Raw genomic sequence first — 24,613 nt, 5'->3', positions numbered from 1 at the left:
AGTGCAAAAGAAATAACTGATCGTTTTCTTACCTATTGTTTTACTTATTTAAATGTATTCAATGAAATCTTATTTATATGATATTTGAGACATTTAAGAATATAGAACAATCTTTCACAATGAAAACTGCAGGTTGTAGGCCTACTTAATCATCCCCCACATACAGAAACCACAAAATCTCATTCTGATACTACTACAAAAAAAGTCGCTATATAAAGCAAGAAGCAACACTTGTGCTAATCAGTTGACCAGATTAATTATTAAATAAAGAATAAATGGAAGAGTGGGTATAAATGTGATACATAAAAAAGCACCAGGCATCTTACTGCTGGCAGAAATCTGACATCTGTTTTTAAGTATATTTCTCTCAATCACATCAACGTTGATGAATGGGCATGACTCCATAGAAAGACATTTTTATTTAAGTGACAACCTGTCTCTATAACAATTCAAATTCAATTGCATTGTATTATGACTTTACAAATACATTCGTCAGCAAATCAGGAATAAAAACGTAACTAAACACATGACAACGTTGCTTATTTTTAACCTTACCTGATGTCAAGTTCCCCTGGCTTTAAATTTGCGAGACATCCACTCGGTGTTTCTCTTGTTTGGAGGCTTGGCGTGAAGTTTGTTGGTTTTATAGGCTTCCAGGTTGAAGAAGGGATGGGGAAGGAGCCATGTGCGCGCTTTTTATGTCTTGGGAATTATCAATTACGCGCGCCCCCGCTGACTCAGCCGTGCGTCAGGAGCAAGGCGGTGGTCCCGCTGGCTGCGGACTCGAGTGTGCGGCGTGCGTACGGCTGCTTTGTTTTTCCCTTTTGCCATAGAGACTGTTAAAAAAAAATGAACCTGAAATAGACACAGTGGAGATCAATGTTTGACCATGTTTTTGTACATTTTCTCATTGTTTTAACTGTGAATAAATTAACTCATCCGTTTGGAAGCTGGGGGAGGACTTCTGGGGTTCCCTCTTACTCTTACATTGACCACAGTTTGCCTCTTACAGCCAGCCCAACCCTACCTCAGACCTAACATTAACCTGGACCTTTTCCATTTACACCATTTTAATTTATTCTATTTTTATTTTTATTTTTCGTTTTATTGATATTTATTTCATCAGCTGCAGCCTGCATGTACAGATATCTGTGCAGAAACATTCAGTTTAAGACGTGAATGTTTCTGCACAGATATCTGTAGAAGTGAAATCCCGTTCGGTTCCGTTTTGCTGGAAACTGCGCGTCCATTGAACAGAACGTGAAAGTGTTCAATCACATCACAGAGAAAAGATTAGTAACTCCAGAAGCTGCAATCAAGCTTGTACACAAGTTGGACGTTGCCCTCTGCTGGCTCCTATCTGAAACTGCAAAAGTCAAGAAACCAAAGCTGTAGTGCAGTAGTAGGAAGTAGGGAGGAAGTGAGGTTAGTCTTCTTAGTTGTGAAGTGTAGTAGGAGTTAAAGGAAGTCATGTCTCTGGTCTTTACTACTAATCTCTGACTTCAGAGGACTGAAGCTGCCCCTTCTGGTTGACTGAGTTGCTGCCACTGTCCCGACTTAACCATGATTACATCCCTGGAGAGTTTCTTTACAGGGGAATCTGTTGACCGCTCATGAGGGTCCACACCCTTAGCCACAGGAGCTGGCCTGAGCCATCAACACGCTTCATGTCAGACCCAAATAGAAGCCACCGGGTGGCTGATGTCACGTATGGAGGCCGTGCCAGCCAATGTGTGCAGGGGACAGAGAACGGGCTTGACTTACTGGATATGTTATTATATGTGGGGATTCTCCATGTGAACTGTTTGTTTCCATTAATGTGCTTTGCAGCTGTAGATGATCTTTGTTTTGCAGATGCAGCCTCATGTTTCACATGCTAGTTCATGAGAGTCCTTTAACTGTTTACTGCAGTATTGTACTATAAGACATCAACTGTGCTGTAGCAACTGTTGCAGCTTGTCATATGTGACTTAATATATGGAAAGTTAATTCAATGGATGCAAATGGTGTGCTTCTTTGCTATTGTAGTCACAATTAAGTCATCATTTCCAATATGTTCTCTTTCCTCCATCAAATATTATATTTATGTCTTTTCACATACTACATTATTCAATTATTACTCAGTCAATCATAGATTTTGCTTCGCTTCTCTCTCCTTTTTATAGCTCAGTTATTATGAAAAGGTCAAGGCTAAACTGCTGGTTTCATCTGACATGTCCCTGGCTAATCATTGCTTTGGGATAAGCTGCATTAGTCTGCGGCCACATCAATTACATGTACTGTAAAGGACACTGAAGAAGCCGAGAGACTCTTTTACTAAGCTGCCACATCTTCGAAGTAGCTCGTAAATTGTGGAATTCTGTCGGCTTGAAAACATGGACGTCTGTGTTGCCAGAATCAACATCCTATCCAAAACCATGTTTGAAAAAAAAAAAAAAAAGTGCAACATCCTGCATGCTTCATAGAGTCGAGAGCTATTTATTGTACATAGCCTTTGAGTCCTCAGAAACCTCGTTAGGTCTTTATTCAGTGGTCAAGCAAATGCCTGGTGACTCACTCCTCCGCTTTCTGCCACACCCAAGCAACCACTTAAATCATGTGGGGATTTTGTGATCAAGTATTCTCATATGTGCACCTGATGCTGCTCCACAATGAGGTTATAGAGCAGTGTCACTAGCAGGGCATTAGTAACTCCTTCAGGGCCTCGAAAATCTGCTTGATGATGTTCACCTGCATTTATATATTCATTAAAAATAGAGCCTGTGCCAACAGGCCCAACCACTACATCATGGAACTCCAATGGTAATCTGAAGAGCTACAGCTAAAAAAGTTACTAGATAGTCAACTGCCTAAGTACCACATATGTAGCAGTGCTCCATAATCAGTGATTATGGAGTGTGGCCAGAGTGCACTACATGTTTTATAGTTTCAGCCCACAGAGAGCAGTGTAGCAGCATTTCTCTTTTTTTGCCATGGTGATTTACTGCTGGCTGACTGTAAATGTCAGGTTCATTCCTCAACTCTTCTGTGTTCCACTGAGGAATCCTTGAGCAAGAAACATGTCTGCACATTCACTGTATAGTCATTCTGAGTCAGAGCTCTTAGAGCCACACACTGTGACAGCATGGGAGGCAGCTAGATGTGTTACACACCATATTATACTCTTTGATACTTTCCATTTTGATTTACAGTCACGCTTACCAAAGCTACGAATTACTTTATTGAGCACAAGTGGCTTCTCAAAAACACATACAACACAGTTACTAATTTTGGACACCCATGGAGTAAAACACCTGTCTGTCATTTTACTGTTGTGTAAAGTCTGGGTTCTTGTGGAAGCAGTCACCTGTGTGTATATATATATATGTGTGTGTGTGTGTGTGTGTGTGTGTGTGTGTGTGTGTGTGTGTGTGTGTGTGTGAGGAGAAGAGCAGATGTGTTTCTCTTCACATAGGATGTTAGAAGTTGTTTTTCTTAGATACCTCTGTCATTCTTTCAGAGGACACACTAACATACCTGTATACACCACACACACAAACACACACACACACACACACACACACACACACACACACACACACACACACACACACACACACACACACACACACACACACCACATCATCTCGTTGACTTTAATGACTTTAACCTCACCAAAGCAAATTCCTCTTATGTGTAAAATCGTACTTGGCATTAAAGCTTTTTCTGATTCTGATTCTGATATCTTTTCTGCTCAGCCAGGTGCCATGGTGCCCCTGATCCAAGACATGTAATTGCAAATTTTTGCATACACCCCCAGCTTGGTTCTCAGAGTGCAGCCATGCCCCCAAGACACAACTCCCTGGAGTTCCCCATCACGCATCATGGGTCCCCTGGAGTCACGGTAAAGAGAAAACAGATGAGGTTGTTTTCATTTGTGGACCCTTTATGTCAAGATGCAGAAACACCACCCATGACCTCTATATGACCTGACAGGGGTCCTTCTCTCCGTCCAGATAGCCAACACATATCATGTAATTTGGAAAGGATATAGATTAAAGCATGTGTCATCACTCAGGAGAGCAGCATCCAAGCACTGCAATTTATCAGGGTACCTCGCTGGAAAAGACACAAAAAGAGCATGCAAAGTGTGCATGTAATGGTATTAAAAAGAGCTTCTAACACAGTGTTTCTAGTTTACAACTACATGACAGCAGGTAACTCAGAGCTCTGGCACATTGTCCTGTCACCAGTACACTTTGAAGGAAGTGAAGCAGGGCCTATGTATCTGTTCAGGGTGGCAGATCGACTCAGTTTGATCAGCATGATATCACTGTCCTGTGTGTAGGAGTTGTAGTCAGGGTGGCAGATAATCATAATGACATTATATCCTGCTCAGTCCCCTCATGTTCCCAGATGACGTGCTCTCTAGCCGAACCTGACCCGGAAGAAATAAAGCCATCTTTAAGGTTATTGTGTGCTCTCACTGCTCCCGAGCTTAAGGGAAAACCACCATGAAAAAGCCAGATTTTAAGTTTCCAAACACAATATAAATCCATCAGTGTAAACCAGCGGCTGGAGGTTAGCGCTCGTCTCGCCTATTTTGGTTTGCAGTGCGCAGCAGAGGTCACCCACACATCAGACAGAAGAGTCCCACCACAGGAGTTGTACCCAGCAAACAGAGACAGTTGGTGGGGTACAGAATTGTTTGGGCACTCATGACCTCCAACAATCTTGCTATCGCCTTTCAGGACAACTGCAAATGATAAAAAGCAAGAATAAAGAAGTGACAGAGAAAATCACGTTAGTGGTGTATTCGCATTTATAGTGCATCATAATAACATGAGGCATTTGATGCCCCTTAATCAGATGTTTTACAGCAAATATAAATTCTGTTCTGTACCTGCCCTCCAAAGAGAATCAGAAGGAGAAGCTTCATGCCTTCTGTCTGTATCACCGGCAGATTAATTACCCGCACCCTCTTAGTTTCAGGTATTTTAGTCCTCTTATCTTCTTTTACTCAAGGTCTTCTAACGTCAGAGGTATGCACACCTCAAACACTAAATGTGTTACATTTCTCCAGAACACTAGGTTTAGTGGACAATAAGCTGTAAAAGACAAAGAAAAAAACATTTCAAGTCATTACTGTGAAAATAACTAGGACTAGGAAACAAATTGAATTGTAAATCCTGACATTTGGAAGTCCCCTTCATCAGTACACATTCAGTCAACACATGCTGTATGTTTTTATTTCTTAATGTTGTTATGTATGATTTTGAGTAATTTCTCTCTGCATCACAAATCTCACCGTGTTAGTATATTCTTTATGTAAGCAAGCCATGATGTTAATGATTTCTTACAACAATGACACTTAACGACGTTAAAACATCAATAAGAACAGAATGTAATCATTTTCAAACAAACTGTGTTTGCAAAATTTCCAATCTCTTTAATGCAATTATGTGTTCACAAAGTGGTGAACCTCACTTCCTCCTTGCTTGTGAATGACTGAGCCTTTCCAGGATGCCTCTTTCATACCCAATCATGATACTATCACCTGTTTTCAATGAACCTGTTTACCTGTGGAATGTTCCAAACAGGTGTTTTTGGAGCATTCCACTACTTTCCCAGTCTTTTGTTGCTCCTGTCCCAACTTTGAAACATGTTGCTGCATTGAATTCAGAATAAGCAGATATTTACAAAAATCAATGATGCTGATGAGGTCAAACATTAAATATATTGTCTTTGTACTGTTTACAATTGAGTATAATGTCAAAAAGGATTAGCAAATTATTACCTGCTGTTTTATTTATGTTTTACACAGCATCTTAACTCTTTTGGAATCAGGGTTTTACAATCAGATACTGGATATGACATGTACTGTCTTCAAATAAACCACAAAGTGACATCCTACCCAGTGGATGTTGAGTAAGACTTGGTATGTGAGGGAAAATTGACTAAAATTCTGCTATTGCAAGTGTGCTATTTTTCAACATTCAGAGTACCATTTAAAAAAAAAAAAAAAAAAAAAGTACTGTTCTGCTTCTGCTTAGGCTTCTCATATCAGGCTGTTTATCAGCAAGCTGCTCTCTGGAAAAAATGCAACAGGTATTCTGTGTTGCAAAACATGATATGAAAGTGTTAGTATTTCTACATGCTCAGAGCATTTTGATTTTCCTGGACCATACTTTAGACTTTAGACTGCTTCTTTATTGATCCCAATTTGGGAAATTATTTTGCAGTAGCACTTAAACATACAGACAAACACAGAATGTATATAACAATACCAGTAAAATGTCAGTTTTTCATCACATCATTACACAACTGTGCAAGTTTAGGAGCCATGTACACAATTTAAATAAGCTACAAGAAAAGAACGGTCTGTAAAGCAGAACTTTGTATTACAGCTTCATTTTAAAATCCTGTTTTGAAATTCAAGATGGAAAGCAGTTTGGAAAACTCATATATCTTTTTCCTCTACATCCCTGGTTTGGGTATGACATACAGGAAATCAGCACTCTGCATGTTTCAACATTGCAAAACTCATTGCTGAGTCAAAGTTTCAGGACGGAGACGTACTGAGAGGTACAAGGCTCTGTTACTCATGTATGAGCATAGGTGTTTATCAGCACCAGACAGGGAAACATTTAAATGTGAGGGTACATTTAACCAAAGCCTGTGATTATACACTTAAGGCTAAAATATAACGCATTCCCATCTCGCACAGGCAAGTTCTCCCCCACATTACTGAGTGGCACACACGCTGTCTGCCTCATTCCTTTTGCAACCTGCATATCATTGCTTGTATGCTTTGATTGTAAACAAGTGCAACAACTTGGCACTTTCTTCTGAGAAGCTCACTCTCTGTAAAGATAAAAATGTCTCAGGTTGCAGATTTGTTCATTGCTGTGATCTTGTGTTTGCTCACTTGTTGTGTACAGATTTTCACAAGACCTCCAGTATACCATAGTGATAGATTTTCATTAAGTTTTCAATAGTAAACAGGCTAAAGGACATTTCAGTCGCATTTATTAGAGAAAACTAAATTGCCAAAATCATTAAAATTCCCAGAGAGTCCTTGAGCTAATTGCTCAGAAATGTCTTTGATAGACTCACATATGACACCCAGATGCCTGTTTAGTTGCACATCTGAACAATAGCATCTGGGATGTGATCAACTGGACCAACTGAGAAACTAGATGAATACGTTGCTGCCATCTCTGCAATCTAAAACCGTCATTGACCTTCAAATAACGACCAGCACCACAACAATTCCAGTATTTGCCACCCTAACCCTTAGTTGCAGTATATGGAAAAGATCAAAACTTCCTCTGATTTCCCCATCTGGTGCTCCCTGTTTAACAAGTTCCGGTTCCCCTCATCCCATTCCATGCCTCAAAATACCCTTGGACAGACAGAGAGAGCACTGTGTCAAACTGTATGAATTCGGCACTGCCAGGCTTGTTTGCTGTCTGCTGCCCAGGCTGATTATTCATATCCCTTAGGTCTGCTGAGGGGGACCAGGCGTTGTGGTTGAAAGTAGGGACGAATGTAAGGAAGTGGTTTAGGTTATTGAGGTTCAGCTTTTTTTTCCCCTGTGTGTGGTGTATTTCATGGAAAAAAACTGTCACTGAGCCATAGGAGCAAAAGACGCTGGCACCGGTTTTGACTTGAAAAACAAAATTCCTGACCTCTCCACACCCGTGAGACAAGGGTTTGATTTCCAGTCAGCACCGCAACAAGATCAACAAACCTTTGAGGTTTCAGGACACAGCAGATTCCCACTATTTGTGTCTTTGTGACAGCGTTACTGGAGCCTAGAAGTTTCAACACAACAGTTAGTTAGCCACCGTTTCACAAAGGATTTACAAATGCTGTGAGCTCACAGTGTTGTGCACTCAGCAGCGACGAAAAATACTGGGTGTATAACAGTGACACTGGGAGATGGAGTATATCATTAGTACTTGACTGTCCCACGTGCAGTCATACATACGTTAGTTGTGTCTTTCAGGTTGCTCGCCCACCCATCCAGCTGTTTTAGTAAATAGACCCCCAAACTCTAGCTGCATATATCACCCTCTGCTAAAACTAAATTCCCTTTAAACCTCCACTAGTTGTTTTACACACCCAAATTGGTATTTGTGCAGCACACACATAATTGCACGTTTGGTTGGTAAATCAAGAACTCTGGCAAGCCCTGGGCTCTGAAGGCTTCCCTCAAACTATAGCCTTGGGATAGCTATTAATATCCCCTACAGACAGCAGCAAAATGCTCTGCCTTTAAGTTCTGTTGCAAAACTATACAGCAAAAAAAATAAAATAAAAACACACACATTTTAGCAAAGAAGTGAAAAGTGCAGGATGTATTGCTCAATGGGATCATAACCAAATTCAACAAAGTAGTCATACTGTCTAGACTTCAGCTAAAAGAGTAAAGTCATTTAGTGTTGGACAAATGGAGCCGTTCACTGTAGTTTTGAAGCGAGTCATGAAGTTAACTGGGTCAGCTTATTTTAAACTGTTTCCGGCACTTAGAATGAATTGTTTTTGGACCTGGTGTAAAATATCGCTCAGTGGGGATTCAAATGCTGAATATTTATGTATCCAGAAAATAAGGCAATGATAACACGAGTCCTCCTACACACCGAGTAAGGGAGTTGCTCTGATCTCATGCAGAGACTCAGACACATACACAGACTTATAGTGTCTCTCACTCTCTCTCTCTCTCTCTCCCTTTCCCCCTCTCTCTTTGCTTACTTCCTCCCCCTCACATCTGGATTATTGGCAGGACATAGTTCCTGTGTGGTGTGTGTGTACATTAGCAGGGGATTCAGTTTTAAGGTTGGGCAGGTTCTAGCAGTTCTGACTGTGAGAATCTGATCAGTTCAAAGTTTTGAGCCTCGCTGTGCTTCACTATGTGAACAGCCATTGTGGTTTAGATCTTCAAAGCCACCATCACCACGAAGATCCTTCTTTGTCTGATTGTTTGACTGATAAAGATCAAATCCCTAGATGTAGATATTTAGAATTTTATTTACCTCTTTTTTTAAGGGGTGCAAGTATTCGCTGTAATACAGATATACGTAGTTTTGCCACTTTTTAGCCACTTTAGGCCTAATTGTCAAAAGTACTTCAACTTGACGAAGTTCTGTCTCCGATATTAAAATGATTATTGCCAACTGACTATATTTAAATATAAGAAACCAGATGTTTTCAACCTTTATGAAAGATTTTAGCCATGTGCTTTTGAGCATCTCTTTAATTCTTGTTGATAAAGTTTGTTTATTAAGATGCGGTTCAAGGCTGTCAATCTGACTCACATTTATTTTTCATGCTGGTATGGTTGATTCATCTTAGTGTTTTTACACATCAAATGCAAAGAAATATAATTTTCCACAGAAAATTCTGCCAAAAAAAAAAAAAAAAATGAACTCACAACCATCTCATACAGATGTACAAATGTGTGGGTAGTGGGGCAGCAACACCAAGAGTAAAGAGGAACCATGTGGGAGGAAATATGACCATAAACTTAAACTCAGATGAAATGTTTTTCCCCACTGAAAGGTAGGGCTACACACTCCAGGGACATGAGAATGATTGTGTCTCCTGCCAAAACTCCCCCACGTTCATGCCTCCATCTTGCTCTTATTATTCTATTTTACAGTTTTTATCTTCTCCTGTTGTGTTGCATTTCTCTACTTCCACATGTGATCATTTAAACATCAAAAAACCATTCACTGCATGAAATTTCAGCATGTGAGGGCATTTCATTACATCATCTGTTATGACCTTTTATTTGTTCAAAATAACATTTTTATTCAGCTAATGTGTTGGTCCATGTTACTGAAAGGTCTTGGAACAGATTTGAGTTCCACTTTTTCAAGACTCAGAGAACTTGACTGGGATGTATTTGAGGTACTACAGCAGCAGGAATGTAGCAGGCTGGTTTAGAAGATGAAATTGCCGGGAATTACAGCTTAGGTTTGCTTGAGGGTGTGTATAAGAATTCTCTTTTGTTTAAAGTTTGCAGTCAGGTCTGCGGTTGTTTGCCAGTTCTGTAGTGATTCGTACACTTATGCACCTTTTGGCATACACTGTAAATGTCAAATGTTTCAGGAATGCATGCATGGTTCAGTGTAATGAGTGTTCCTCAGTGACCAGAAACATCCCATCCTTATCCCAAGTTCCTTTTTTAACTTTGGAGTGCATGCAAAATTTTTGTTTCAATTAACTATAGAAAATGACTACACTGCAAGTACAAAACCATGATGCATATGGACTGTTTGCATACTCTGTAGTTGTGTTCTTGCCTGCTTAAAATTCCAACTTGTCTCATATTTTCCAAGTATACTTCTCTAACATATCATATACAGCAACTGCACAGACGTGGTTAAAAGTGCAAAAGATGATGCAGACCAGTAGGAATATATGCAGATTGCGTACTGCTGTGAAACTGCCCCCAAACTGATTCAAATTCCAATAATGTGGATTTTTCTTCTATTTTGTTTGCAGGTTTAATTCCACAGAGGCACTACAGTCATGTGTCCTGCCTCTAATGGACAGTGACACAGAGGGAGTAGCCTGCTATTTTATAAAACTGCAAGGCAACCCTAAATTATCGACAGATGCTGCTGTGACTTTTGTATACGCAGTGCAGGGTGAAGAGACGGGACATTAAAAATATGTAACCTACATGTCCAGATGTCGATTCACACAGTCAACACAGAGCTATTACACTTAACCTCAAGCAAACATGAGCTCAACCCACACAGAGAAAAACACATTACACAGCAGGATCACTGGTGCGCAAGTCACAGCTCCACTCTTTCTCAGGTAGTCATCCACGGCAACCCACAATTTATGCATTTAGTTGTTTGGTTACTTGGTGTTTTTACTTGTGGAGTTTCCCAAAGGACAAAGGCTCTATCATGCAGCATTCAAAGAATACGTGTCCCTGCAAGATTTCTGTGTCAGACTCCAGATTAGCAGCACACTTGAAGATAAGAGCCAGTATTGAGACAGCAGCATGTAGCATTTTGTCAGTGCAGGGGCTCCAGTGAATTATACACACATACTGCATCTTCAGACTGTATGCATTCATGTAACTCATCTTTCACACAACCTAAAACTTTTGGAAAATGATCTAACATTGTTCATGAACAGCAGTACTAACAGCCATAGTGTGTAGTACAAGAAGTTTAATGGTCCTCAAATGAAGGCGATGCGAGTCGCCCGAGGTCCCGCCTCGATGTGAGCGATGACGTCACATATTTAAGGAGTCCGGGATCAGGACTCCACAATTCCCGTAGACCAGTCAGACTTGACCGGTGTTGCCTTTGCAGCGGACAAATCCTCATCATCGGACTGGCGCTTTGAGAAAGGTACAGTGGCCGTTATGATAAACCTGAATTCAGTGTATTACACCAAACTGAGAGGAAGAAGCGGCCGATGGAAACATCTTAAGAAGTCTCCAGCAAACTGGGGAAAACTTCTTAGACTGGAATTTGAGCCGCCTAGTTTCATAGAGTTGTTGAGGAAGATGAAGGTTTTCTCGAGCAATTGACAGCGCAAAATTGTGAAACTCTTAATTAAGCCTATGCAGGCGCAGCGCGTGGGAAAGCTTCCAGAGGCTTTGCTGAGCTGACTGTGGTTCCACTCTGATCATAACTTTGCAGAAGCTTTTGCTCATCAGATTTCGTTCCGTTTATTCAGAAGGAAAATGTGAGCATGCGATTGTTGTGCAAGACGTAGTAGTAGTTTCAAATTTGTTACTGTTAAGCCACTAACCATCACAGAAAGTTGGGAAATTTTCTGGTTAAGATTTGTGGTAATGTCTTCTGTGGTGCTCCACAGTTCGAACCATGTGAACAGCACATGGACATTTGAAAGAATATCTTTACTTTTAATAAAAAAAACATTTAGATTGAACATAATTGACTGTTGTTGACCTCTAGGCAAAATAAAAAAGTTCTTTATTATTATTTATTATTATTATTTATTTATTATATTTCTTTAATTGCAGGCCTCTCGACAATGATGGAGCTATTGACCGCTACCCCTCTCTATCACATGAATACAACAGATGGAACTGGAAGAAATGGCACTTTGTATGACGATGACGATGAGTATGACTATAAGGACGAGCATGCCGAGCTGAGACAGTCCCTCAACACCATGTCTCTCATTGTGTACTGCCTGGCCTTCATTCTTGGTGTGCTCGGGAATGGAGTGGTTATCTGGGTGACTGGCTTCAAGATGAAGAAAACAGTGAACACAGTTTGGTTCCTCAACCTTGCTGTGGCCGACTTCCTCTTCACAGCATTCTTGCCCCTGAGTGTGACGTACACAGCTATGGATTTCCACTGGCCTTTCGGCAAGTTCATGTGCAAACTGAACAGCACTATAAGCTTTCTGAACATGTTTGCCAGTGTCTACATCCTGGTGGTGATCAGTGTGGACAGATGTGTGTCTGTGGTGTGGCCCGTCTGGGCACAGAACCATCGGAGTGTACGCAAGGCGTCCTGTGTGAGTCTGGGTGTTTGGGTCCTGGCTCTGATTCTCAGCGCTCCATACTTCATCTTCAGGGACACTGGACCATCATATAATAATGACGACATCATTAACTGCTTCAACAACTTTGCATTTTCTGATGATTATGAAACACCGTCCGTGAACCAGCTACGACAGTTTCGTCATCAGGCCATGACCATCACCCGCTTTCTCCTGGGATTTGTTGTCCCCTTCACTGTCATTGTCTCATGTTATGCTGTAATAATCCATCGTCTCAGAAGAAACCGCACCCTGGCCAGCCAGTCCAGTCGCCCCTTTAAGATCATTGCAGCTGTTATCACCACTTTTTTCCTGTGCTGGGCTCCTTATCACATCATGGCTCTAATTGAGCTGGTAAATCACATGGCTACTCATGCAAGTGAAACATTAGACCATGTCACCACTATCGGAGTTCCTATAGCAACCAGCCTGGCCTTTCTCAACAGCTGCCTGAACCCATTGCTGTATGTGTTCATGGGCCAAGATTTCAAAGATAAAGTCCGTAAATCCATCCTGAATGTACTGGAGACTGCCTTCCAGGAGGAGGTTTCTCGCTCTTATACCTACACAAACTCAATGGTCACAAGTCGGAGCAAAGAAAAGTCTGTTTCTGATGCCGAGGTATAAAGTTGTCCAAGAATGAACAAATACTGTATCTGTACATAGAAAATGTAAGCTGTTGTTGTTATTAGCTTCTGTGGGTGCCTCTTAACTTCACCTAGAGTACTTTCAGTATGGTAGAACGGACGGGTGGTAATACTGGACGATAAGCTGTAGATCCATCTGTGATGCATTTGTGGGAAAAAAAGCATTTTGAAGTGATGGAAAGTTGAAATTTATATAGGCACGATCAAAACCAGAGATTGGGAAGTGCTTTAGAAAGACAGAAAACAGAATGTGGCTACATTTAGCGGCTACATTCATCTTTTGAGTAACAATGGTGCTTCTCCTGTATGCAATCCTGTTGTTGGCTGCACTTTGACTCACAGTGTGGACCATGATGGGGTGAGTGGATATGTCTTTTTTGACAACAGAATTCAGTCATAATTTCAAAATAGCTTTTACATTAGTTTAAGATTTGGAAGTATGTGCTTTCCATTTATCACGCTTCAGGTGCTGATTACTATATGTCCTTGCCTGTAAGAGTCAGCAAAGAAAACAAGTAACTAAACACGTCCCAGTTGTTTAAGGACTATAACTGTAGGCTATATTAATAACTAGAAAGACTGGAACATCACCTTAATAACATAGTATTGAGAGTAGTTTGACAAAGACCACCATGCCTTTCTTGCCATAGAATGTAGCAGGCTGAAATCAAAGGTATGGAAGAGATCTAACTGAATGAATAATCTATAGCGTGAAACAGTGTTGCTGAACTACAAACAGGCTTATAGCAAGTTCATTTCTCAACTTCCTGTTCACACCCAACATGACTTGTACTGTTATGTGTCATGAACATGACAAAAGTGGCCACATGACAGTGACCACAGAGACCATCTTTGGGTACATATGAGCTGAAAGTGAAGTGGTCAGTTACACTATCAGATTTAGTATAACACATTATATCTGTGTGAGAATTTACATTAAGTTAATCACTGTGTAATATCTATTTCTTATGTTGCCTGTCATCTGGCAACACAGAGACACTGATTCAACTGACTTTTGAGTGCTACATGTCTACTGCATGCTACATGTAATTTACATTTATTATTCAGTGCAAGGACAGCCTAATGTAAGCCTACATATGATGATAATGGTGATGATTTTATATATATATATATATATATATATATGAGTGACTATGAGATTATGCATAAATTAGCAGCTGCATTGTATGCCAGCAGCACTTGCCTTTGTTTGATTTTGTTGAAATCATTTGTCATTGTTAGTTGTTTCTTTGTTTCTTTTTTTTTGGGGGGGGGGGGGGGGGGATATGTCTGATAGCACCCTAAGTCATTGCATGTTGTGTCATAATCTGAGAATTTCAATGTATCATTTTCTCCCTGTTTTTCTCTGTTTATTTCAAAACTGAAATTAAAGATTATTTTCCTTATTGATTGATCTACCAGGTTTTTCTCTCAATTTTCACTCAATTAATCATACAGAGTATATAAAATAATGTGAAAAGCGTCCTTGTTTCCCAGAGTACAGTGTGACATCTTCAAGTATTCCAACAATATCCAGTTTACTATCAAAAAAGACAAAGAAAAAACACCAAATATTCACATTTTAAAAGCAAGAACCAGTGAATTTTTGACATTGTTACGCCAAAAAATAGCTTAAAAGATCAATAACTTATCAAAATTTTTATTATTAAGTACCTGTTCATGGACTAATCCAATTGTAAAACTTGATATACACACTTATTCTATGTGCTCTATGGCTCTGGTATACCCTCTCTATAAAAGCTTTATTTTAATTCTTAACAATATGAATGATACTTTGATTTATTTTGTTGGAGTTGTTCTTCATCTCAAATGGCAAACTCCACAATGAGTCCATAAATGATGATGATGATGATGATGATGATGATGATGATGATGATGATGATGACGACCACATATTAAAACTTTATTCAGACTTGACCATTTTTCCACTCATAATGTGCATCTCATGAGGACCATATAACGTCACTCTCTGTCTAATAGGTCTGCCACACAGACAACTCCTCTAATTTGACATGTGAATATAATTTACTGTAAATAACAAGGAGACAATCATAGGATGTATGTTTTGTGGTTATTCTACATAATTATTATTATTACTATTTGCCAATAGAGAGAGCACGTTTATACATCACGTAGTTCTCAGATCGAGGAGTTAAATATTATTTGTCATGTTTTTAATGATGTCCCTGAGGCCACAAGCCAAAACACGTCAATCCATCAATAAAATCTTTCTTTATACTGCAAATGTTATTCAGACCTCCTCAGCCTGTTTCTCTTCTCATGCACCTTGGAGGTGAAGTTGTGCCAGAAACTCCCCCTCTGCTCCTCAGATCAAGGACAGCAGACTTCAGGGGGAAAAGCCACTGGAACCCACAGATTGATTTGTAGCCTTTAATAGTGTTAACTGTGCTACAAATCTGTTTACACTATTAATGGCTGCTATTCAGTTGCCATGTTCCAGCTCTTTTAAGTGCATTCCAGTCAAGCCAGGAAGTGGGAAAATCATCAGCCACTTTTTATTATGTATAAATATTATGAGAATGTGCCTGAGTCAGTTATTATCACAAGCTTTTACATAATGTCATGTTGTAACAACTCAAACTGGTAGAATGTCTGATGAATTTGCTCATTTTATCAGTGAAATAGTTTTGACGTGAATGTAAATTTATGATAACACTCTGTACATGAGGAAAATACCCATGGGAGAATTTAGATCTCTCTGTGCTCTTTCACAATATCATTAATGGTGTATGCACAGTATATTGTCATCCTCTGTGGATATCAGTTGTTGTTTGATATGATCTTCAAATACAGACACTTGTGTACCCAAACTATGCTGCTAAAAGTACAAAGAGTAGTCTTCTACAGCTGTGCATTGTGGGAATGCTTCAGTCAAAGCAAAACAGTTACTTCATGACACTGTTTAATGCTGTGCTACATTGTTGTTAATGGCTTTGTTAAAAATCTGACGTGTATGCTCTTCTTCACGACAAAAAATAAGAGGTTCAACATTGAGAGTACAGGGAGTAGATGGTATTATTTGATGTGCTTGAGAAGTAAAGTGATGCCAGCACTGTTGGTAGAAACTTTTTGAGTTTGGTCCAACTTATTGCTTCAGTTATCAGTAATCAGCAGCTGCAACGGTGTGGCAGCTGTCTTTCCAAATTTAAAAGGAAACAACCTGAAAAAGATTACAAAACAGGCTGCAGACATCCTAGACTTCTGCTATTGTCACGTCACTGATATTTCAATTAGATGCTAGAAATATCTCTTTTGCTTGAAGGATGGATACCCTTACAAAAGAGAAGTATACTTCAAGTTCATTTTATTAAGTATTCTTAAGCTTAAGTATATTTTTCCAAGTATACTTATATCAATATACTAGTAGCATGTTTCTAATTGTACTTTTTCAATACTTCTTGGGACTAAATTGCCCCACTTTAAGTTTAAGAGAAGTAAACTTTGAGTACACAATTAGTTTACATTTAAGTTTTATTTTGTACTGCAAGTATATTACAAGTAAACTTACATTTTGCTAGTTATATACTTCTAGCACACTTTTTAGTTTCTGAAAGTATACTTTAAGTATTTGTTTAGGTTAGGAGTAGCAAACTTAGTACAAACTGAGTACACCAGTAGTTTACATTTAAGTTTTATTTTGTACTAAAACTACACAACAAGTTTTTTTTGGGGGGGGGGCTTTTTTTGCCTTTATTGTGACAGACAGCTGAAAACATGACATGACATGACATGACATGACATGACATGACATGACATGACATGACATGACAGGGAAAAAGGGCAATGAGAGGGGATGACACGCAGCAAATTTTTTGTCTATGAAAGGACACTTTTAAGTATACTTGAGGTATAAACTGAGTAAAATTTCATGAAGCTACTGGTTTAATCATTTTCATACTGCAAGTATACTTTAAAATTTTGTGGAGTGGAGTTAACATCATACTTATAGTTTACTATTTCTATATTATTTTTCACACTTTAAAATATACTACTAGATTACTATTTAGGTATACTTAATATGTAATGGATCATAATAGCAGCCAGTATGTATCAAGTCTGTCATAATACTGAGACCTTGGAAGAAATGTCAATTATTTTTCTTAAATAAAATCAGACAAATGTTTATCTGTTTCTGTGTTGGTTAATAACACTACATAAAATATGAAGTTCATTTCCACCCATGTACTATTTACTCTAAGCTATTCCACCCCAAAGCTGACTTGTTACTGCAAATTTACTTGTGGAATGTAAGTTCATGAGGTAGTATGTAAAATATACTGCAGTGTACTTCAAAGAAGCCTATATGTGTGGGAAAAATATTTTAATAGGCTACTATCAAAAGAATAAGCACAACTGCAATCCAAATATACTTAAACATTATTATACATTTCCTAAGTATATCTCAGTTCAAGTTCAAGTACAAGTTCCAAATAGACTTTTCAGTATACTTTTCAGTATAAGCCAAGTATACTTAAGTATAACTTTGTTCAGTATATCTCTGATAAGTACATCAAAAGTAAACTGAAAGTATATTTGTTTATTCTTCGTTTAAAAGAAGTATACTAATAGTATATAATAATAGTAATAAACTTTTTTGTAAGGGTACAGAGAGACAGCATAGTTCATGTGTTCATCTCCATGTGTCCATCAGCAGGCAGGGAGTTCAAGTTAGACATTGAAATATCAGATACATGTCCAGATGTTGACTGGGCAGCACAGAGGAGGTTACAGGTGCTCCTCTGGAGAATACTAAACTTTATGTATATTGTAGCTTCAGCTGTCAATGTCATCTGTCATTTGTCGTTTTGTGAGTGCGTGCGGCTCCTCCTCCTCCGTGTGACGTCATCGTTTCCCTCACGTTAGTAGCCTATATAAAAAAGTGGCAACTTGATTCGTTCTGATGCGGACCTCAACCGACTGGAGAGCTGTGAGAACGGTAAGTTATATAGCCTAATCATCATCACCATCATCATCATCATCATCATCATCATCATCATCATCAGATTTTTACAGAAGTTACGAAGAAATATGACAGTAAAAACTGACCCGAGACCTCTCACCCAGGATTTGAATGAGAAAGCAGTGAAGCAGAATTTATGAATTATGATAAGTTGGTTTATTTTAGAGAGCTTACTCTGAGCCAGTATTGATCTTAAAAGCTAAAACACAGGCTCCTGTCAAACTGACAGGACAGATGGCTACGAAAGTTGTGAGGGGGAGGTGGTAGGTGTATTAATGTAAAGGCAGTGTGACGGATCTGCTCCTGCATCGGGGCTCCTGGAGCCTCAACCAATCCCAGGGTCCAGAGAAACCATTAGCACTTAACACTGTCAAAACTGAATGTATTACTTTTAATAGTTGAAATGTTGTTGCTAATGTTACTGCTCTGTCCACCAAAACTAAATTACCGGGTGTTAAATTAGATAACTTCCTGTCTTGGTCTGATCATGTTGATTACATTGACCCGCAAATGGGAAAGAGCGTCGCTATTTCCTCGAAATATTCTGCGCATGTTCCGTGTTCTGTTATGACTGATGTTGTTAGGTCACTTCTCAAATCACACCTGGAGTAATGCCCGGTCATGTGCTCAAATGCTGGTCAGGAAGATCTTTTGAAAGACCTTCAAATTAGACAGAACAGAGCTGCGCTAATGTGTGTGAGATGCAGGTTCAGATGTTCTATTTATTTTTTGGTGTTGCAAGTTTTGGCAAGTTTTTTCTTTTTTCAATGATGGGTTACTATTTAGGTTGCTTAATCTGAGCAATTAATTCACATGTTTTCTGACCTTTATGTCTGGTTCACACTGAATTTTTGGACTTGTTGATCATGTGGTTATTTGTTGTTTATTTGCCAGTAAGGACCCCAGGAAGAGTACTTTTAACACATCACTGCCCACCACCAAAACATTCAGCATCCATTCTGACTGTCTTAATTTGAGATACATATCATGGGAATTACCATTGTGTATGTGTGTATGTATGTATGTGTGTATGTATGTATGTATGTGTGCGTGCGCGTGTGTGTGTGTATACATATAAAATCGTAAAGAAGAAAAAGAAAAACCATGCACTGAGACACATTTGACTAGTACAGTAGTCTCTTGCATCATCATCTTATCATTATTGTTATTCACATCTATGTACAATAGGTAAAACAGGAAAACAACACTCATATTGTTTCTTCATCTTGCCATTGCAGGTCTCAAGACAATGATGGAAATGAACACAACCCCTTCCTATTACGTCCCTACAACAGATGCATTTGATAATGACACAGATTACTACATTGACAAGTATGCTGATCTGAGAAAGTCTCTCCACACCATGTCTCTCATCGTGTACAGCCTGGCCTTCGTTCTTGGTACACTCGGGAATGGAGTGGTTATCTGGGTGACTGGCTTCAAGATGAAGAAAACAGTGAACACAGTTTGGTTCCTCAACCTTGCTGTGGCCGACTTCCTCTTCACAGCATTCCTGCCCCTGAGTGTGACGTACCTGGCTTTGGATTTCCACTGGCCTTTCGGCAAGTTCATGTGCAAACTGAACAGCACATTAAGCTCCCTGAACATATTTGCCAGTGTCTACATCCTGGTGGTGATCAGTGTGGACAGATGTGTGTCTGTGGTGTGGCCCGTCTGGGCACAGAACCATCGGAGTGTACGCAAGGCGTCCTGTGTGAGTCTGGGTGTTTGGATCCTGGCTCTGATTCTCAGCATTCCATATTTCATCTTCAGGGACACTGGACCATCATATAATGGTGACGACATCATTATCTGCTTCAACAACTTTGCCCTTTCTGACGATTATGAAACACTGTCCGTGATCCAGCTAGGACAGTTTCGTCATCAGGCCATGACCATCACCCGCTTCCTGCTAGCATTTGTTGTCCCCTTCACTGTCATTGTCTCCTGTTATTCTGTAATAATCCATCGTCTCAGAGGAAACCGCACCCTGGCCAGCCAGGCAGGTCGGACTTCTAAGATCATCGCTGCTGTTATCACCACTTTTTTCCTGTGCTGGGCTCCTTATCACATCATGGCTCTAATTGAATTTCTAAATTACACGGCGACCAATCACAGTCAAACTTTAGACTATGTCATTGTTGCTGGCATCCCTATAACCACCAGCCTGGCCTTTATCAACAGTTGCTTGAATCTGCTGCTGTATGTTTGCATGGGCCAAGATTTCAAAGATAAAGTCCGCAAATCCATTCTGAATGTACTGGTGACTGCCTTCCAGGAGGAGGCTTCTGGCTTGAGCAATGATACAAAGTCAATGGACATCAGTCGGAGCAAAGACAAGTCATTACTAAGTACTGAGGTGTAAAATGACATAAACAGAAGCTCTGAGCCCTCTACCGTCATAACGTTGTGATTTAAAAGCACCCATTTGACCTAATCAGCAAGACATTGCCCAAGCCTCCTGTGCATAGCAAATCATTTTGACAGAAATCTAAATGCATGTATCAGATTACTTTTTTGCTTTGACTGTCTTTGTACAAGAGCCCTCAAATGCTAATGGAAGGAACTGTTGGTAATATTTTACAATATGTTATAATGCCTTTTGTCTTAAAGCTTTGTTGAACAAGGTAGGAAGGGGATGTTTTTGATTAAGAGTGAAAAATGTTTTATTGGTACATGTGCAATAGGAAATGGGAAATTGGAAATGGGAATCAGGCCAATTAGACTTGATTGTGACATTACCATATTTTAGGCATCAGTGAAGTATAGGATGATGAAAACATGCCATTAGTCATGTTATTGTTTATTTCCGCTTTCCAAAACTGAAAACCGACTTAGCCTGTCCTAGCATACTGCTAAATAAATTGATTTAGCAGTTTCATATTGCATACTACAATGAAAAGCAGTCTGCAGTATGTAGTGCTTACTGGCAGTGCTTAATTATTATTTATTGTCTTTACTTTACTTTATTGTCTTTTTATGTAATACATACTGAATACCGTATTCATTGGTAGTATGTGTGTAGTTGAATTGAATGCAGCCTTATTGAATTTATGCTAAACTTCTTTAAAGGCTGAAAATCAGTTTGTGTGCTCCAGCCTTCTTTTCGCTTTATGTGTATATTCAAGTCAATACAGTGAATACTTAATTTCCTGTTGTTCTGCTCAAATGAATAACTTTTAGGATGAATTTGTTAATTTTATTTGTGAAACAGGATATGTGAGCATTGTGGGGGAAAGCTCATGAAAACATTTAGACCCCTCTGTATAATTTCACAATGTAATTTTCTGTGTGAAGTAAGTTTTTAATCCCTTGTCACTATTAAATTAAAAAGTTGTGCTTTTTTTGTTTGTTTGTTTGTTTGTTTGATAATAAGGTACTACCAGTAGTGTTTGGGGGAAGTTTTGTACTTCAAAGTTGTTGTACTTCAAAATAAAAAGCAATTTCTCAAAAACACACTTTTCTTTAAAAATTCAATCATCATCAAAAATCAAAAAAATCATGAATGCTGATAAAATCCTCCATCTGCTTATAGGAAGGAATTACTTCAAAATTGTCTAATAGCATCCAACAACCAATGAGGTAGCTGCTGAGTCATTGTCAAAGCACAGGTGGCAATACTGAGAAATCCCTCCCTGCTGAGGCAAGTTTTGGGTATTTCCTGTGGAACAACAGTGTGTGAATATGGAAATGTGAGCCTGTCAGTGTCACTCAGAGTCTGTGTTATTGCATTGGATTCACTGCAGATATTTATTGTATGAGTGCAAAAAGGGCCATTTTGTAATGTAACGATCCAGAAAATAGTTAGATCAAATATTGGCCACATGCCAATATTTGATATGCACAGCAATCATGGAGTAGAAAGCTTGGACAGCACATTAAACCTACTCACCTCACAAGTTGAACTTAGTGGGCTGCCTCTCCATAACACTTTCTGTGCACCTAGTATGGTGAAAATGCACAAAGAGTGAGAGGTTAAATGGTTGTTGAATGGTGGCAGGGAAGAAATGAACAGATGACAGGACAAGCACTGAGCTTCTTCACCCAAGGACTGATGCCACACCATCCATGGGCTTCTAGTCAATATAGATGTTACAACTGAAAATCAGTCTGTGCTCCAGTATAGAGACTGTGCCACTCATGCTCTTTAAAAGTCACGAAGCCCAATGAGAAGTCTTTGAAGCTGACATGATCCTGCTTGGCCCCGATGGCAAAAGATACCAAGCAGGCTACCACTGCACAACGACCCAGCACCAGCCCAATGCAGAGGCAGTGAGCAGGCTACATTGCAGCCACCTGGCACTCCTCTTGAACAAAGCTAGACAACAGAAGTAGCCGAAGCAGTCATCACCGGAAAGGGTTGGCGACAATCAACAGGAACAGGCAATGCTTGAGGAGGACATCTTAGGAACACCAGAGGGCGACAAAGAGCACACTCAAAGTTCTTCTGCCCCTGCTTTGCTTAACAGTCAAGTAATGAACAACAAAGCCGTATAGCCGTGATATTTCAGATCAGTGTGTGCCTGAGCAACAGCACAAATATTCAAGACTGAAATTAACAACAACACACAAAGAAATGGAAGTTAGATTAATAAATTAACAGTAACACTTTTAATAACAATCATTCATCAAATAAATACATATAGTAGTTACTATGAACTCATTATGTATTATGTAAAGTAACAACTAAGCCCAGTAAGTGCTACTTGTTTGTTTGCTAATGTTTTTTCTTCTCCTTTTTTTTAAGTGTTGGTATTGGTGGTTTATTATTGTAGACTTTTCTTCTGACAGACTACTATTTAAGGGGTTGGATGATCCATTTTGGACTGAGCAGTAGTACTACATTTGAACATCGGTAAGGCTCTAGCAAATGAAGACACAGGAGTGGATGCACTTCTCCACACTGAGGAAGGCATGTAATATTTTGTGTAAGGAGGGTTTTATTATAAAGCTGTATGATGCTGGGGTACAAGGTGGGATGCTGATGTGGATGAAGAACTTCTTGAGAGATCATACTGTTTAAATAAGTGTAGATAATCAGCCCAGTTTTTAAATATATGATTAATTATATTTAATATTGTTAAGTGGGAAATGGTTTGGGTGTATGACTATTCGCTAATGATGGGCCCATATTGAAAACAGGTCAAAATTTGGACAATATTCACATGCAAGTGCATCAGGTATTGGATAAAGTGGCATAGGCAGAGGAGTGACGAGATGACACCTAACATTATATTTGCGAAGTCAGTGTATGTGGTATTTGGCTTTAAAAAGAAAGCCTTTAGCATCATTTTTCATGCAGGGTAGTCTGATACACTTCCATAGGCACCAAATGACATAAAGAGCAAGGACAGTCCACCTATAGAGGAAGTTGGGGTGGTTGGATGGATCAGTACCCAATGAAGGAACAGGAATAAGCATTCCACAATTACAGATACAGCATGGAAAGCACATATCAAATCATGTGTCAGTCTTCACTACAGAACTTGTAGCAATCTTGTGGGCATATGGATGGGTGAAGGAAGTTAGACCAGCAAAGATAATTATCTGCTCAAATTCCACTGCAGCACTGATAGAAGTGAAGAGCAGGAAATGGGGCCCAGACCAGATCTAATAGTAGAGATTTTGACTGTATTAAATCGAGTATCTTAGCTGGGGAATACTGTTGGGTTTGACAATGGTTAAATGTAACAATAATGTAACACAAAGGAATATTGATAGTGCCCAATTTAGAATACACATACAGACATCTATCGATACATAAGTGGGCCACATAAGAATTTGTCAGTTTCGATGAGTGTCTGGCAGTGTTGACTGTAAAGTCTGACAGCAGCATGAATGTGAAACAACCTGTCACTGCCTGGTGCTGTAGCTGCTCAGTGCTGTCAGACTGTCATGCATGGGGTGACACCACCTCCGTCAGGCACGAAATCGTTCTCCTCTCTTCCACCACCTCCACTGTGTCTGCAGCCTGTGCGTATCTCAGTGGATGACACAGGCCATGTCAGTGTTTGCAGAGAGGGGACTATACACCATTACTGCAATAACATGCAAGAATTCCCTTGGTAGATAGTATGGCCCCATGAGTTACACCATATTGTTAACAAATACTGCCAGCCCTCCTTCCTTCCTCTTACTACTCTCCTTGGCACTTACCATGAAGGGCCTGTTTGTGATGTCTCCTCCAAATGTGGACCTCAGCCCTGGCACTACTTCCCCATCTCTTCCCTCTCAGCTCAGAGGGAACATCTGGGTCCCTCTGTAGCCACCACTGCCGAGTGACAGAGTACTATCAGCTGATCCCTGGTGCAAACAATGGGGCCGTGGCTGTTTGAGATCGCCAGATGCAATTATAAACAATGCAAAATCCAGTTGAAAAAACAGGGCAAACTCAACAATTTTAATGTCTGCGGAGCAGAGACAAGTAAAGATACAG

At 39.6% G+C, this 24,613-nt stretch overlaps 3 protein-coding genes across 3 annotated transcripts; 2 read left to right on the top strand and 1 right to left on the bottom strand.

The window, feature by feature from the left end:
• Window positions 1-3,733: 3,733 nt before the first annotated feature.
• On the bottom strand, window positions 3,734-4,918 carry prss1 (serine protease 1). The gene is given in 7 exon segments (XM_070966012.1): window positions 3,734-3,882; window positions 3,968-4,015; window positions 4,018-4,094; window positions 4,187-4,358; window positions 4,361-4,407; window positions 4,567-4,740; window positions 4,887-4,918. Coding segments are annotated over 7 exon segments (699 nt in total).
• Window positions 4,919-11,298: 6,380 nt separating this feature from the next.
• Window positions 11,299-13,310, top strand: fpr1 (formyl peptide receptor 1). The gene is made up of 2 exons (XM_070966710.1): window positions 11,299-11,360; window positions 12,002-13,310. The coding sequence occupies exon 2, from the start codon at window positions 12,013-12,015 to the stop codon at window positions 13,153-13,155; it is 1,143 nt and encodes a 380-aa protein (XP_070822811.1). The 5' UTR covers window positions 11,299-11,360; window positions 12,002-12,012; the 3' UTR covers window positions 13,156-13,310.
• A 4,818-nt stretch (window positions 13,311-18,128) lies between these two features.
• Window positions 18,129-20,820, top strand: LOC139333956 (chemerin-like receptor 1). The gene is made up of 2 exons (XM_070966678.1): window positions 18,129-18,153; window positions 19,416-20,820. Exon 2 carries the CDS (start codon window positions 19,427-19,429, stop codon window positions 20,540-20,542), a length of 1,116 nt encoding a protein of 371 aa, XP_070822779.1. The 5' UTR covers window positions 18,129-18,153; window positions 19,416-19,426; the 3' UTR covers window positions 20,543-20,820.
• Window positions 20,821-24,613: the final 3,793 nt, after the last annotated feature.

Source organism: Chaetodon trifascialis, chromosome 7 (genome assembly GCF_039877785.1).
Source record: "Chaetodon trifascialis isolate fChaTrf1 chromosome 7, fChaTrf1.hap1, whole genome shotgun sequence".
Taxonomy (NCBI): Eukaryota; Metazoa; Chordata; class Actinopteri; order Chaetodontiformes; family Chaetodontidae; genus Chaetodon; species Chaetodon trifascialis.
Note: the sequence above shows the minus strand (reverse complement) of the source record. Positions and strands in the feature narration are given on the sequence as shown.

What these genes read in the sequence shown, in the direction of transcription:
- fpr1 (XM_070966710.1), top strand. Translation starts at nt 12,013, where the DNA reads ATGATGGAGCTATTGACCGCTACCCCTCTCTATCACATGAATACAACA.
- LOC139333956 (XM_070966678.1), top strand. Translation starts at nt 19,427, where the DNA reads ATGATGGAAATGAACACAACCCCTTCCTATTACGTCCCTACAACAGAT.